The 17,549-nt window shown below is 38.2% G+C and overlaps 1 protein-coding gene across 1 annotated transcript in view; it reads left to right on the top strand.

The window, feature by feature from the left end:
- The window catches only part of glis1a (GLIS family zinc finger 1a), a 55,078-nt gene that overhangs the window by 16,607 nt on the left and 20,922 nt on the right, over nt 1-17,549 (top strand). The window contains exons 2-3 of the mRNA XM_042497823.2: nt 7,199-8,298; nt 14,827-14,988. Coding sequence (XP_042353757.1) covers nt 7,411-8,298; nt 14,827-14,988 — 1,050 coding nt within the window. The 5' untranslated portion in view covers nt 7,199-7,410. The remainder of the gene's footprint in view (nt 1-7,198; nt 8,299-14,826; nt 14,989-17,549) is intronic.

The following is a 17,549-nucleotide window of genomic DNA, read 5'->3' as shown; positions in this document are numbered from 1 at the left end:
AAGTGAGTTTTATTTTCTTTTGATTATTTTGTCACAAAAATGATTCCATACATGTCCCCATCTCTTTTCAAAATACTGTTTGTGTCTCTTATGTCTGATTATTGTTTTAACCACAAAAATCTTGCCTAATACGCCTTTTGGCCAGCCGTCAGATCCTTGCTGAGAATGTGAACTGATTGGCTGATTTTGCCCTGTTACACTCCAAAAAAAATCCCCCATAGGAGTGGCAGATTTAGTACTATTCTGGCAGAATTTAGCATTGTGACTAAAGTAATTATTTTACCGGACTTTATTTTTGTTACGGTAATCCCTAAATGTGTGTAGAAATACAGGAAATGGTATTCAAACACACATAAACAGACTCTCTTTTCAAACCAAAATTACTCCCTTGACCGTCACTGTGATTGCATTTTTACAGTATAAATTTTAGTTTGTTTTGTCAAGAGCGAAAATATTGCAACCTCTGTGAAAACCATAGACGGTATAAAAAAGTTAAAAAAAAGACCTAGACATCATGAAAAATTGAGTGTGAATATGAAAGTGAGTCTCCAGCCTTTTAAAAATATTACAACAGACTTTTAAGACCAATACTGACAGTTAAAAAGATGAACAACATATATTTCTAAATGAAAGTGAATTACTCTCAGGTGTAGTATTCCTCGTGCCTGATTCTTCAGGAAATCTGAGAACTTTTCTAAAGAATTTGGACGTTAAAAGAGAAAAACCTTTGAGAAGTGGTGCTGTATGTACAAGGTCAACTTTTTTATTTTGGCAAGGCAGCTATATTTATATTGCACATATTGTAAAACAGGGCAATTCAAAGTGCTTTAAAGAACAATAGAGAATACAAAATTAAGATAAGACATAAAGGTAAAATTAATTACTTAATGATTTAAATTTGTTTAAATAAAAGTCATTGGAAAAAAAAAACAAAAGTGCTTATTCATTATTATTTTAAATAATATAAAAATCTAGTTTAATAATAAGTTTACAGTCATCCGACAGGGAAGGATGCAAAAAAAGAAATGTTTTTAGCTTTGACTTTAAAGTAGTCGGGGCTTGTCTTTTCCAGGTCTGTGCTGCATGATAACAAAACGCTGCTTCACCACATTTTGTTCTAACTTTTGGGACGGTTAGTGGGCCGCCCACTGATGTCCTGAGGACCATAGATCTTTCATATGTCACAAGAGAGCATCTTGCCTACATGTTTGAAATATTATGGCTATGGGAAATCAATAAGTAGCACTTCTGTGTCTCCCAAAATCTACTCTCGTTTTTAATCTCCACCTGCACAGTGTTTAGAGAGCTGTAGTCTTTTTATAAGTTTCCAACGGGTGAATGTGTGTAAGAATGTGAAGCAGGCGGCTGCGCTCATTCAATTTCCTCTGGATAAATAAAGGTTAATGACCAGAAAGTAGAGTAAATTATAATTTACTAGCACACTCTTAGCCCACAAAATTGGTTTCACAGGATTAACCTATTTTGAAAATGGAGGCCCTGCCGCACAAATTATTTAGAGAAGTGTAAACTCTCAGCCTCCGGCCAGCTCTCTCTGTTACTGGGATACCAGTCTCTCGTGTCATTTATAAAAACACAAGCGACAGCTGTGAAACGAGTTACGTAATTCACATGTTTTCTTTCATGGTCAGCCAGCCTCATTTATGAGATTTTGTTCTCTTGCAAACATATTGTGTTAACCTGAAATATACTGCACCTGTGGGTATTTCTACCCACGAAGCCATTTCTTTAAATCCAGGAACTAAGATTTACAACACTTATTTTCCATTTCAAACACATAAAACCTCATATGATTTATATAAAAATGTAATAAAAAGCTATGTCAGGATTACAAATCAGTACCTGGAAACACATGATGCTAATTCCATATGTCTCAGTTATCCTGTTATTGAGAGCGATATGATGTGGTGATATATGTAAAAAAAATAAATGACCACACTGTTCATGCACTCGTGTGTTTAAAGACACACGATTATATACTTTACATTCAGTAAAAACAGAGTGTAAACCAGCACCTACCCAGAATAACAGATAATGAACTCTTTGTGATAATGGCACGCAGATTTATTATGCTTTTGATTAAACGTTATGTTTACAGGTTGTTCTTATGTCCCATTTTTATGAACGTGATGACTTAAGAATTTCTTCAGATTTGGGAAACTTCCACTTGGACTGATCAGAATTTAGCGATCAAAGATTCAAGCTCACTGTGACCTAACGTCCATCTCATCCTCACGAGTCTCATGCTGATTAATGCAATATCTTTTTTTCTTTCTTTTAAAATTATTTACTAACGATTTAAAAAAATTTAAGATAAATATCACCATTAAAAAGTTGCAAAAGTGCAGACAAGAGGTGCAAAAATAAAATGATTATTTAAAAATCAAGTTTAAAATTCAGTAAATATTAATTATTATTTATGAAACATTCTAAAAGCAGTTGTCAACTGTTTAATTTTATTGCATTGGGCAAAAATAATGTGTCTCTCTGTAAATGATACAATTTATTGACAAATTCAAAGAAACCTAAAAGTAAAGCTGCATTATTTTGTTGTTGTTGTTGTTGTTGTTGTTGTTGTTGTTGTTGTTGTTGTTGTTGTTGTTTTGGCCACTTCTTTGACCTCACTGTTTTCCCAGTTTGTGGACATTTACAGTCACTGTTTTTCATCTTTGAGTAAGCTGCAAACTGTTGCTGGCATGCATAACACGCCGTCAAAATGTCCCTATAGTCCCGTTCATGATCCCGTCCTGCCTGCTTTCCCTTTAACACAGACCTCGATTCAGTGCTATTACTACTTCCTGTGGTGCCTCAACGGTGAGAAAACTCTGCCCCTCCTATTCTGCTATTGTACCTTTTTTACAGAACGGCGAGGCAGCATAACAGCGTGTAATTACCGCCTCGAACAGTCAGTGTTATAGGGACTTGTGTAAATGTCTGTCCACTCTGACACCTCTGTAACAGCATCGAGGATTTCATTAGGAAGGATACAGAACGCAGGATTTTGTTTACTCTCTGTGTTCACATCTCTCATTGAGGATCTTTTTTTCCCATGTTTCACTTGAACCAAAAAGCACAAAAAAAGTTTGTAATTCAAGAACCAAAGTGCTTATTGTTGAGACAAGTACACATTTGCTTGTCCTGAAACGCCACAGCTGTGTTTAGCTAACCTCAGCGAGTGAGTCTTTAAAAGACACCACATGAGATGAGCCTGCTATTTTATAGAGTTTGCTGGCTCAGTTGAGGCTTTGTGGGACACTTTTCTTAGTTTTACTGTCTGACTCTTCTTTCTGGATTAGCACCAGAGTGGTTTGCGATCAGACACTGCTAAAATAAAATCCCCCTTTTTTGCTATATTTGCTGCTGGATTTCACTCTGTTTGGATTTATGGCAGCAAGGATGTTTACATGATGCTAAAAGAACCCGTTAGGGACTGTTCATTATTTATGAGAGTGGAGGGAGTGCAAAACAGGAGAGGCATATCAAATATTTTTTTAAGCACTGGAGGGGGACATGCATTTATATTTTGGCTTAGAAGAGGGACAGATCACTTTTAATGGCTGTATGTGCTTTAAATCAGATTTTTAAAGAAAACATGTTTTCCAAACCCGTCCACAGGTTTGAAAGTCTTTTTTTCTTTAAAAATAAGCAAAATTACACCATTTATCATAGCCAGAAACCGTAAAAACAGAAATTATCATTGAATTTTCACATTTCCAACTGTCCTTTGACACAGTATGTTGAACCAATGCTTTGTCATACAGGAGGGATGTAAAGCTTGAGATGGTTGTATTTTGTATTTATTTTAAATGCCCACTGAACCTCAAATCTTGGCAGCAGTTTTAAAAGGCATGTTTTATTTAAGTATTGCAAAATTAAACTGTAAAAACAGAAATTATTGGGGGACTTTCAAATTTCGACACTGTGTGAACAAATCATGCACGATGTAGGCTTCCATCTTAAAAATCATTTAAAGGGATAGTTCAGATTTTTTGTGGAGTGGTGTTGTATAGCACACTTATCCATTGGCAGTGTGTTACATACAGTAGATGTCAGTTGGCACACGCCCAGTTTGGAGAAGCAGGCTGCAGTCCAACACCAAATCTAAGCAATGTACTGCTGTGGATGGGGGTCAGCAACAAAACATATTCTAGCCACTTAAAAAAAGTCCCACCCAAAAAGATCATAATGAGTTTTAGTGTTTGCCATATGGAGTGTATTTTTGCTGCTTTACTGCTCTGTCAGTCAGTCCGTTCAGACAGCGAGGCTGTTAATGGCATTAGCTCCCCATCTATGCTCTTGTCACCAGACTCCATTGAGAAAAACAGTAATTTTAGCTCTCTGAACACAGGAGCTGCTGAAATACCGTTGCTTCGATCACTTAGTTAGTTTGTGTTATTGTGTGACTTTGATGAATCCGAACTATCCCTTTTAAATGCCAAAGTCACATAACAAGACAAACAAATGATAAATCGAGGCAGCAGTATACCGGCAGCTCCTGTGTTCAGCAATGTTAAATCATTGTTTTTCTCACTGGAGTCTGGGTTTGAGGAGAGTGATATTAGGGATTCATTTTCCAATTGGAAATCACTGACATTAGGGTAAAGTGGTGAAAATATTCTAAATATAGCGTCCCCTTAAACTGATATTTTTTTTAGGTAGGAATCTTTTTAAGTGATTAAAATACAGTTTCTCGTTGACCCCAATTCACAGCAGTAGTTTTCATGTCATACTCCAGACTGCTGCCTGCTTCTCCAAACTGAGTGCCGACCAACACCGACTGTATGTAAAACACTGTAAATATTTATGGTGGAAAGAGGGTCATGCATTTCCTCCAGGCAATCATTTGAGGCTCAAGGACAGTAGTTCCAGGGCGAGTCAAAATAAAAAAAATATAAATTAAATAAAAACAATGAAATCACACCGAACTACCCCACTCCTCTGATAAATAAAGAACAGTCCCTTGTAGGTTATTCCTCAGCTGTATTTTTTGTTGCCAGTCTGTCATCTCAATGTTTGTCTGCATCCAAAACTCCCAGTTTGCCCTCAAAACTCTAATATTGGTTTTAGCTCTCAAAGCCAACAGGTACTAGGTTGCAATTACCATGTTCCAAAAACCACTTCAGCTACACGCGCATCATCAATCCTGTTCGACTTGTTGACACACATACGCATCGCAACCTCTCTAATTAAGATTCAACCACAGTTCCCATGACTGCTCTGCTACATGACTCCGGTGAAGGGGGGGTGGGGGACTCCAGCGATTTACGGGAAGAATCATAAAACTGTAAACCAGACTATACCAGGAAACTATGGGCATGAACCTACACTTAGTGACTCCTTCGTCAGCTAATTTAACTACAGAAGTGAACTTACTCATCTTCTTAGCTGTGTCGGTTTCTGGCTTGTAAAATAACCATCCCATTGAATCTTTCCGATGACTAATTACACGTGGCAGGGATCCTGTTGTAAATTAGATCATCAATATCTGGCAGATGGCAGCAAACAGAGGAACTGAAGTCTTTTCTAATAAACACTCAAGGACGATTGCACAGTAGAGCTTCTGTATTTGTGACAGGGGTGGGGGGGGACTTCTGTTTGACCCACGATTTTCCAGCCTGTCCTGCAGCTAGCTACCAGAGAGATGTGGTCCATTACTCGTCCTCTGTTAACAAGCATCTGGACCAGGTTCCAGGCAATCGGCTGCCATACAACGCCCGGCTGTTTGCTTCAAGGGTGGCCTTAATGCCTGCAGTAATGAATCAGCCCCGACTGTTACAGCAGCTCAAAGGAAACCAAATATACACTCGCTGCAGCGTCACACTCTGAGCTGTTTGATTGAAGCCCGCTGACAAGAACATCGGACGCACTGTTTGTTTTAGTTTCACTTCATCTGGGACGTTCTCTGCAGGTCACCTTGCTCCATTTGTTGTCAATGATTGAACGCAGAGTCTCTGATGGCTGCAAACGGGGGAAAAACTTTCAGAGTGTGACACATTTTGGGTTTTATGTTTCAGCCGTTTGAAATGGCAAGTTGTCACAGAAGCTGAGTCATAGCTCTGCAACACTGCAGTAAGTAAAACATGAGTGAGCTCAGCTGATATAAGTGTGGTACGTATTATGCGCCGTACTTAAAGATGGATTTTACACTTTAAACTCTACAGCTGTTGGAGAGTGTACCGAATATGTGAAAAAAGTCATATGAAGCCTGTGGCTCCAGAGGAAAGGTTGGAGGAAGTATTCAGATCCTTTACTTAAAGGTCCAGTGTGTATTTTTTAGTGGGATATAGTGGCAGAAATGGAGTATAATATTCATGTTTTCATCAGTTTATAATCACCTGGAACTAAGAAGCGTTGTGTTTTTGTTACCTTAGATTGAGCCGTTGAACATTGAACATTAAGACTGAATTGAATTGAACTGAATGCATCTATTACCTTGCATGAGCAATACAAGAAAATTAAAGGTGCTACATCTGAAGAGTGCAAATCTTACAAATCACACAATGTAAAACCTCAAAAACAATAAATAAACATAAAACCAATAAATATAGATAAATAGTCAATTAGATATTGCACATATTGGATATGGCACCTGAGAATTACACTATGCTGTGTGTGAAATTTGAAGCGAGAAGTTAAATCACACATTTGCATTCACAGTTGGCCAGGGAAAGGTGATATCTCAGAAATTATTTAAATTTGGCACAAACATCTACTCTAAGTCAGGGATGAACTTTTGTTGGTCAAAGGTTTTTATGCCTCCGTGTCGGTGGTAGCCATGGCTGAAGGCATCATGTTCTCAGGTTGTCTATCCCATTCTTGTGAATAAGAACGCCTCGAGGGAATTTCTTCGAATTTAGCACAAACGTCCACTTGGACTTAACAAGGATCTTATTATATTTTTGTGGAAATTAATAAAAGTTCAAGGTCACTGTGATCTCGTCTGTCCCAGTCTCATGAATGTACTCTTGGCTGATTATACTTACAAACTTTAACTCATGCAAGATTTTGATTGCAGGACTTCATAGCTTTAATTTTTTGTATTGGTAATTTTTTTTTAGTAAAGGATCTGGTTACTTCTTCACAGGCTTGTTCTCAAAGCTGTTATGTGATATATTTCAGAGTGTTTGGTATTGTTTGTCTTTTAAAGTGACTCATCTGGGTTTGGTTTCTGTCTCCACAGTGCAGCACGAGAGATGACTGACCACGCAGCAGCAGTTTGGAACAAATGACAGAAGATTACAAACGCTGAACGAGAAGATGCCAACCGCCGAAAATGAACCTAATGTGATTACATTTGAGAACAGAAAGATCCTGTAGATGGTTTTATCTCCAATGGATTCCTCCAGTCGCTCCAAGATAATCAGCATCAGTGATTTTTCCTAAAGGGAGAGGATGTGGCCCCCTGACCTCGGGCCTCCAGACGTCCAGCTGACTCTTCCTGGTTTCGGAAGTGTTTTTGAGGATGCAGAGGACCCTCAGGCGCCGCTGTCTTCTGGTGGCTTCTGTCAGTCCTCGATACATTCAGGTGGTCTGTGCTGTCTTCCGAGGACTTCTCTGTCTCTGTCCTCGCTGGGTCGAGACCTCACCTCGCTGCTCAGCTGTAAGACAGCCCACGTAGACAAAACTATGGAGGACTTTGCCACCACTGCGCACACAGATCCTAAAAACATCACCCAGAGGTTCAGCTGTTACCCCCAGCCCTCCCTCCCGTTATCATATATGCTCACCAGCTGTGCCACATCACCTCCTTTTGGCTCCCCGCCATCCTCTCTTTCCTCTTCCTCCTCCACCTCGTCTTTTTTTTTTTCTGCACCTCCTTCTGATGCACCTGGCGGCAACAAGACTCCTCATCTACAACCAAAGATACAGGACGATTATCACTCAATAAAACAGGAGCCTGCGGATGATTTCTCGCCATGCAAGAGGGAAACGTTTCAAATCAACAACCACCAGGGGGAGCTGTTTCACGTGGGCCAGCCCCTCCAAGGTCAGGATGGCGCCGCACTTCATTTCCAGAGGCTTAACGGACCCGTAGGCCAGGACCAACCCACGGTGGACCAGCAGGACCAGCCGTGCCACTGGATCGACTGCAGCGCCACCTACAGCAGCCAGGAGGAGCTGGTGAGGCACATCGAGAAGGTGCACATCGACCAGCGCAAAGGGGAGGAGTTTTCCTGTTTCTGGGCCGGCTGCGTGAGACGCCACAAGCCCTTCAACGCTCGCTACAAGCTGCTCATCCACATGAGGGTCCACTCTGGAGAAAAACCCAATAAATGCATGGTGAGTCAGTTTGATTTTCACAGGCTGATCACAAAAAATGATTTTTGAGTGTGACAGAGAAGACAAACAAAATGTGCCTTTTTATCAGCACTTTACACATTAAAGCAAAAATCTCTTTAACAGGCATGCAGTGAGATAAAAGAAAAAAAATCAAATATTTCAAGCTCTGTTTCTTTCCAGAGCTGTCATTATTTCATATTTTACTCATAGACTGTTTAAATAATGGACGTGGCTTCCATGACGTCCCCCGTTGGCTGTGGACTCCCATTTTAAAACCTGGTGTTCGGCATTTTGGCCGTCACTGTCTTGGTTTTTAGGAGGCAGAGGTGACCATATTTGGACGAGAGGGTTGAGCTATGGAGGAGCAAATCTTTTGATTCATGTTTAATCTTTTCATTGATGGATTTATTGATTTATTTATCAAGTCTTTTATGAATTCCACTTTTTATAATCCTGTTTTTTAGATTTTTTTTTTTTTTTTGCATAAAGCAGAACAGAAAACAGAAGTACAACAACAACAAAAACAAGGTTGTGCTGGTGAGACTTAGAAACCCCCAAAGGCTTATAAAGAATTTCACCTCAATAGGGTTAATAAGCAAATACAAAAGTCATGCAAGTATGCTGGAAGCTGTTATGATTGTCCACTGTAAGTTGTTTTTTTTTTAACTCAAGGGCGACTCTTCAGTAATGCAGTGAAGGCTTTTCATTGACCTCACCCATGATTTATTCAAAAAATGCAGAAATCAAAGTGGCGACCGCGGCTGCTCAGCTCAACCACAGCTGCTGCATTCAGTCGGTCAAAACAAATCTCATCCTTTCCAAATTTATGTTGCGTTCAAATGGGCCGTTTAGAGGTTTAAGTGGGTTTGAAAGGCATTAACCTGCTTACAGTACGTCTGGACTCCTCTCAGACTGCGACGATCGAGAGTCTGTCAGACAGAGAGATGATCAAACGGTTTCCTCTCCTCACGACAGGTTTCCCTTACTCATGCGTGCCAGAGGAAGAAACGTGGCAGCGTAGAATGAATGGAGGATGTGTCTGCTGCACTGAGTGTCCAAAAACCTGCTGATTGCCCTGTGGTTATTCTGACGAATGCAATTAATTTATAGCTACTGAGAAGTGTTGTAATTAACTGATAAATCATTCATTCCCATTGAGACTACTGTATGTTTCCAGAGAGAAAACGCCCTCCTGCTTTAAAGTGTCTTGACCTCTAAAACACTTATTTATTTACATAGTTTATTTGAGAGGGACAATGCAAATTAGCAAAGTAAACTTTCACCTGTTATAAACAAGCTGTAGTAACTGATGTTTCAACTCCTTTCCTTAGTTGGGCTTTTAGTAACGAGAAGAGGAAAAATGAGAAAATATCAAGGCTACATACAATAACATACAAACAATAACAGGAATTACAAAAAGGTACATTTAATTATTTATTTAATGTTTATTTAAGACATAGCATAGTAATGAACATCAGTATAAAATACAAATGACGGCTAATTTACATACGTAGTCCCTTGGCAGGTAACAAAGAGAAATTAGGAAAGAAAGAAAGAGAAAAAGAAAACTTAAGGAAACAATACAATTCATACAGAAGACAAAAGTGCATTATCAGTAGCAATGTAAACAGTATGGCACTTACATACCATACTGTTTACATTGACTAATTTTTAGGTATTTTTTGTACTTTTTGTAATCTGAGACTGAGGTGCAATGACCGACCAAACTGTGTATATAAATATTCCAATAGTGCTCATAATGAACTCCAAAGAAATCTAAAATTAATATTTGGCGGCAGATGTTTTGATTGTGGTTGGCCACCAAAAATAAATAAATGTGTGGGAAAACTCCAAATCCCCAAATTTTCTGCTCAGTGAAAGATTAACTGGTGTAAACAACAAACTCATATTGTCTTAATAAAGAGGTCATTTTCTATCATGTCACAAGCAAGCCCTGATTACTATTGCAATCATTTCTCAATAAATAAATCAGTCGATTGACAAAAAAATAATCAACAACTATTTGAAAATCAGTTCATCATTAAAAAAAAATTTTCTAGCAAAAATGCCAAATATTCTTTAGTCTGGCTTTTCAAATTTCAGACTTTGCTGCTTTTTTCTTGATTCTCGACAAAAGTTAGAAGGAAAAACTGATAAGGTTTTGAGGTGTAATATTTTGTGTGGCAGTATTGTATCAATACTTGAACAGTATCGATTATTATATTATATTATTATTAGTTTTACCAGTACAAATAAAACTGTCAGTAGCCTATAATAATAATATGCTTTTACAGCCTGCTACATATATTTGGCATTAAAAACAACAAGACAGATGTTAACAATTTTTTGGGGACATTTGGGGACATAATTTATAGATGAAAAAAGATAATAAATCACATTATGTATTATCACAGTATTCAGCATTTCGCAAAAGGTTTAAAATTGCAATAATATTGTATCATGACTGAAGTATCGCGATAATACCGTATTGTGGGGCCTCTGGTGATTCCAACCCAGGTTACTCAGAAATTGTGAATGTCACATTAAACAATTAATGATTCATTAATAGAGAAAATAATCAGCAGATTAATGAGATAATGAAACTAATTTTAAATATATAGTGTGTGCAGTGCAATTACTTTTCTACACAACAGCAGGGCAGCAAAGTTGGTTGCCTCACTGAGGAGTTGCAACTCGGATCACTGTGGCTGCTCCTTTTTTTTACTTCCTTCAAATATTTAAAGCTGATCAAAATCCTTTTTTTCATGCGTTTGTGATGAACGTTGCGGTTTGTGATGGTGACATTATACATCAATTTTCCATTGAACTTAGAGTCCGCACAGAGAAAACTGAGCGTTTCCTGCTGTCTCTTGTGCCTGAGCAACTTCTCCTGCGAAACATGCACGATCTTTGAAAAGATGATGGACTATGAACTCAAAATGACAGAATAAAACAAAAGAAGCAAATGCATTTTGAAAAATTCTTGACACATATCCAAGAGAAAGACAAAAAAAGATTACGTTAGGTCTAAAAGGAAACCGAGAACGTGAGGTTTCTGCACTGACCATCTAAACGGTGGCCTCTGAGGAGCTTCATTTCTCTCATGAGTCATATTCTGAAACTTTTGCTGCTTGGACACGTCCATCCCATGATGACCTTCAGCTTGTGTCCAAATCCTCGTCTCTAAGACTGACTAACTCTCTCCCCGGCGACCCCAGTGACTCCACCGCTGTCATCAACCTGACTCCGATTAATAAATCATTCAGAAATCTTCACTCAGGGACTCGCTTCCTACTTTGGTGACTTAGTTCATTAAAATGACCTAATCTGCTGTTAGCTTGTAAACATAGCGCAGCGGAGAGTCGCCTGCAAACAGATTAATAAAATTAAATCAACATCAACACAGAAAAAAATGAGTCACGCTCGAAATACATAAATAACGTCATTTTATTTTTATAAAGCGCTCAGGCCAAAATATGTAAATGCAGTCATTTGTGGTGCGCCAATGGAAAAATGAATCCCTCACATGAATGTAGTCAGTGTGTCTTAATGAATTCAGCCTCATTTACCAGCTCGTAACGTCAAGACTCAGATCAGACAGGTGTTCGTCCAGCTGTAAACACCAGCTCCCAAGGCGTTTTTAAATCCACCGTGGCAGAGACGTCATTCATAATTTATGGTGCTGACATGACATTCATATGTGGATGCATTTAAAGGATAAGGCTTGTGATTTTTTAAAACATTTTTTCCCTGCTGTCAACAAATCCCATGAAAACACCAACAGTCATTAGGCACATTTACGTGGAGCCTGCTAATCTCATCAGAATAGGTTTAAAAGCCCAAACAGATTAAACGTGATCCGTTTAAACACCTCAGTCAGCTTAAACAGGTTTAAACTGCTCAAAGGCAGAAGTGTAGTTTAAACCTTTTCATTTTTATCATGTAAACAACATAGCAGATTTATCTCTGGCTGCGTTCTTTCTGTGCATGCTCCGTTCTCACATAAGGGGATGTCACGACATACTTTTCTCCACTTCGAGAAAACGGCAATTTCAAATTAGAAGTGGACTTCAGCGGAAAGTTTGTTTTTGATCCAAACTCTTAAAGATTGAATGTAAGATCTTGCACATTAAATATTGATTAAGAGCATCAACACAACAGCAAATACTGCACTAAACAGACAATAAATAATAATCAAGCCGTTAGTTTGACTTCAGCTTCCAGAGGGGCAGACAAGATGCTCAAACACAGATTAAACACAGAAAACTGGACGTGCAGATACGGGCCAGTGTGTGTGTTTGAGTGTTTGGATATTTTAGTCACCAGGCTGTTTTTTAATGACATGCTTTTAATTTCCATCCTTTTTTGTTGTTGTTTGTTGAGGGGATTTCAAACCTTGAATCAATTAATCACAATGATGTCGTGTTTTTGTACACAGAAACTAAATGAGGTGACTGACATTTACTGACTCATTAGCGAGAACTAATAAAAACCCCCAGGAATGATTATTGGGTAGAAAAAAATGGTTTCCATGTTTTCTGGATTACTTTAAAAAGGATGAAACGCTTTATTCTTGTATTTTATTTTAAGAACAGATCACGACCTCATTTGAAGACATGCTTCCAAAACGGTATTATTCCTTTTCAGAGACAAATTATTGAAATAAATCGTTTCAAACTCTTTAAAATACATGGGGCATTAATCTTATTTTAATGCCGCGTTATTCATAGACAAACAAAATGACTTTCCTTCATTTTGGTTCTTAACAATTGTTTGGTTGTTTTGATGAAAACATTTAAAGCACATTTATAACAAATCAAAATGTGTTGCATTTACCACTTAAAGTAAATTCTAAAAGTTTTAAATGCCGGAAAAAATGTTAAAATTTCTCTCCTGCGATGATCTAAATGCTCTCTGATTCCCCACTGGTTTTCCAGGAGGTTTAAATCAAACCTTGAAAACTCGTGCTTGAGAATATTTCCATTTAAACTCTGACTTACACGCCAGAAATGAAAACATTGGTCATTTTAAGTCGGTGAGATTGAATTTGACACAGTTCCTGTAAAGTTATAAAGCTGCAGTTTACAGCCTGCAGTGTGTAGCCTGCTGACTCTGATATTTGCTTCTTGTCTGGCTCGAGTCCAAAAGAAACGCTTTTACCAGAACCTACCACAGTCTGGTGTGTGTGTGCGTGTGTGTGTGTGTGTGTGTGTGTGTGTGTGTGTGTGTGTGTGTGTGTGTGTGCGCGCATGTGTGGTTTCATCCCCATTTGCTGTTTGGGAAAAGGCAGCTACCTGAAGTTTATGATTGAATAGCCTGAAATGTGTGACTTTATTACCTCTTTACTAGTTATTTCTGTTGGATCAGACTTCGGTATCACTCATCTATGATGTGAAAATGTGATTTTATTATCTGCTAGTTACAAGCCAACATAATTATAAAAGGTGCACAGGGGATTTTTATATGATTTGTATGAAAGATAAAAGTTCTGATGTTTTAATTTCTTTTGGTTAACAGAAATTACATAAAACTAAAATGTATATGAATGTAATATAATCGAAAGGTCCAATAAAATTTAACCTGCCTTGCATTTCTGCATTGCACCATTTACTTCATGGTCAATTGCAGCGTGGATGAGGTACCTTAGAGACACGCTTGAGTGAAAGTCAACAGATATTTAACCAGAAAATTACTTAAGTAAAAGCTAAAGTCACTTATTTCTTAAAGTATCGGATTTTTCACTGTGCTTAAGTGTCAAAATGGATTTTTAAGCCTTTTAAGGCATTATATTTTGGGGTTATCCGTTCATACATCCCATTCTCATTAAAGTGGTATCTCAAGAGTGTCCACTTAGACTCAAGTATGGACTGATTCAAATTTGGTGTTGAAAGGTCTAAGGTCAAGGTCACTGTGACCTTGCATCCATCTCAGTCTTGTGAACGTGATATCTCAAGAACCCCCTCAGGAAATTTCCTTAAATTTGGCACAAATGCCTACTTGAACTTAACAAATAACTGATTAGAATTTTGTGGGCAAAGGTCAAAGGTCAAGGTCACTGTGACATTCTCAAGAACACAATATCGCACAAAGACCTCAAAGGTTTACTCAAATTTCAGCAGTGAACTGATTGAAACTGCAGCTTTAAGAGCAAATGTTTGTGCCTTAATGTGTTTAACCTATGACCTCACCTGCAAGCTGCACCACTGATTCGCCAAACTGATTTTATTTTGTAGTAACAAAGTAAAGAACATGCATATGGGAAATTAGGAAATGTAATGGAGTAAAAGCTGACAATAATATATAAACTTGAGTACAGATATTCACAAAAATACTGTGGAGAAGTATTGTTATTTTGTTTCATTACATCACTGGTGAATTGTTCCACAGTTTATCACGCGTTAAATATTTGTCAGTACTCAGTAAAATGAGTTGTGTTAGCATCCTTATGGAGGCCCAGGACCACTGTTCTTACTTTACAGCTGCCTTTAACTCCCGTCACCGTCTGACTGTTTGTGTTTTCCTCGTCAGTTTGAGGGCTGCTCCAAGGCGTTCTCACGTCTGGAGAACCTGAAGATCCACCTGAGGAGCCACACAGGAGAGAAACCGTACATCTGCCAGCATCCCGGCTGCCTGAAAGCCTTCAGCAACTCCAGCGACCGAGCCAAGCACCAGCGCACACATCTGGACACGGTCAGTAACACACAGCCCTCATTACACTTTATTCTAGCACATATAGTATGAAACCAGCGTTATCTATGTTAAAACATGTTGCTCAAATATAGTGAAACTCCTCAAAAAATGCATCAGGAGCCCACAGCACAGACAGAGACTGCATAATTACCACGTGAGGATCACTCATATAAATGTATCACTTCATTGACATCTTTAATGCAGAGACAAAATAAAAAACAAAGAAACAAAAAGACTACACATGACCCAGTTTTAATTTAGTAATAGCAATGAATGCATTCATCTGCTATGTTTCTGCATATATGGTGGTAAAGTCGAAAAGTTGTGTACCAAAATTTTTAGCAACTTTCAGAGTCGTTGATCCTACTTGATGGGGCGATTTCGTGAGTTTTCCCATACGCAAACTAATTTTTCAGATTTTTTGGTTTGTTTGGTTCATGTAGTTTGCTCAGTATTTACATTTTATGCTACTTTATATTTATATATCACTATTTATTTGACAGCTGTAGGAACAAGTTATTGTGAAGGTTTATTGTCGGTGGTTAAGTTGCAAAAGAAATGAATTGAGTGAGTTTTTAGTTTGGCCCATGTCCCCTCTGCTAACTTTGGGGGATTTGGGGTTTATGAGCTATTCTGCAGCCAGCCACCAGGGGGCTATTGAGATATTTTGGCTTCATTTTTGGGGAACTAGAATAGAATAGAAATACTATTAATCATGTGAGGGAAATTGTTTTGTTACAGCAGCAAATAGAGAGCAGCAACTGACTACGATATTTGTTTTAAAATGCAAAATAATGCAAATTTAAATACAAAGGAAGGCACTTAACATAGAATAAAATGAAATAAAATAACATTAATAATAATAAATATATGTACAGTATGCGCAGAGAATAGACAAACAAAAAAGCCAAAAAAAAATTAAAAAGAGCAATAAAAAGAAAAAAAATGTAAATAAGTGTGTAAAAAGTGAAGATGGATGTGTCCTGAGCTGTCACGTCGTTCATCTTTATATACAGTCTATGGTGTGAAGCAAAAAAAAAAAAACGACATTTGGCAGCGCAGTGCCCCGTTACGTGAAGGATCTCCCATTTAATTTCATGTCTACATGAAGTCATCTACATCCAAATGGCGATAAGCAGTCACTTTAACACACAGATGAAGCAACATTTCATGTCTGGACAGAGCTGTGGAGAAAAAAACCTCGCCCTCCTGCAGGCTTTAAATACACAGATTTCTTTACGATACAGTATTTGTTGGTACTGAGGGGTTCACGTGAAGTTAAAGTGCCACCGCTCCCCTCTCTCCTCCTCTTTCTGCATACAGTACAGAACATTCTTTCAGATTGTGAAACGACATACCTGCTGTGGAGTTATTCTACAAACCACAGTTATTTTTACTCCTGCTGACAAGCGATGAGGACTTAGCTGTAATCCGGCAAATCAGATCTCTTATTACACGGGCGCGATGGAGCTGTACGTTGCACTCCAGTGTTATTACAACAAGAGGAGAAAGTTATTTTCTCCTTTTTGTGGTTTCACGCTGGCTAATGGCGGCTTCGCAGTTGCGTCAGGAATCAAGAATCAGACACATCTGGCGCCATCACGAAGCCCCAGATGTGTCCCAGAACTGTCTGAATGTAAATATCTGCTGAATATAATGTAACAACCCGCCAAGAAAAGACCGGTGTCAATACAAGTTATTTAAGTTTCACTAAATATCTTGTATTGTGTTACCAATGTTATGAATAATAGTGTGTCAGAAAAGATTTGTTTCCAAAATGAGGTCAGTCTCATGCAGACACGTCTCAAATGAAATTTGCAGCTCATATAAACCAAAAATTAGGCTAGTTTGGGGATTTTTAATCAGTATAGCAGCCTCCTCCTCCACACCTGTTTCTGCAGGAATTGTGACTAAGTGCGCTTTTAAGACTCTCATGATTTTCTAGATATAGATAAATGAGCAAATGTTGACATCAACAAGACTAATCAATGGTGAAATGATAAGTGACCAGTCAAAAGAGTAAATAAAACACAAACTTTATTCATTCTGTAACATCTTTCGGCGTCCCCTCTCTAAATTCGGACATTTTTGCAGGTCTGTGAAAGCAGCTTGTCACAAGTTCTTTTTTCTTCTGCATTTTGAGAAGTTTGAGTCACGACATGAATAATTTATCTGTCAATCTGGTCCGAGCTGATCAGATCGATGGATGAGACGATCAGCTGCTGCAAAAAGCAAACTTCTGGGTCTCCCAATTCTGACTCCATGGCTACGACTTTTTCACAAATCATACTGACTTAGATGCCACATTTTCCCCATTTTAAGAACTTCAATGACTATAACAATGTACCCAAAGCATGCTGTCCCACATTCTCAATCATATAGGGTTAGTTGACTAAAACACATGTTCACCACTTAAATGCGTGTTTTAATTGTGTCAGAATCCTAACATTGACATGACACATTAATGTCCCAGAATACCCAAATTCACTCCTAGTAGTAGCAGTGGTTGTTGTTGTATTTGGTTGTTGTTGTGTCTTTTTAATTAATTCATCATTTGTGCT

This window comes from Plectropomus leopardus, chromosome 12, assembly GCF_026936395.1.
Source record: "Plectropomus leopardus strain MGB_pleo_1.0 chromosome 12, ASM2693639v1, whole genome shotgun sequence".
Lineage (NCBI taxonomy): Eukaryota > Metazoa > Chordata > Actinopteri > Perciformes > Serranidae > Plectropomus > Plectropomus leopardus.
The sequence above is the reverse complement of the archived record's forward strand: the minus strand, read 5'-3'. Positions and strand labels throughout refer to the sequence as shown.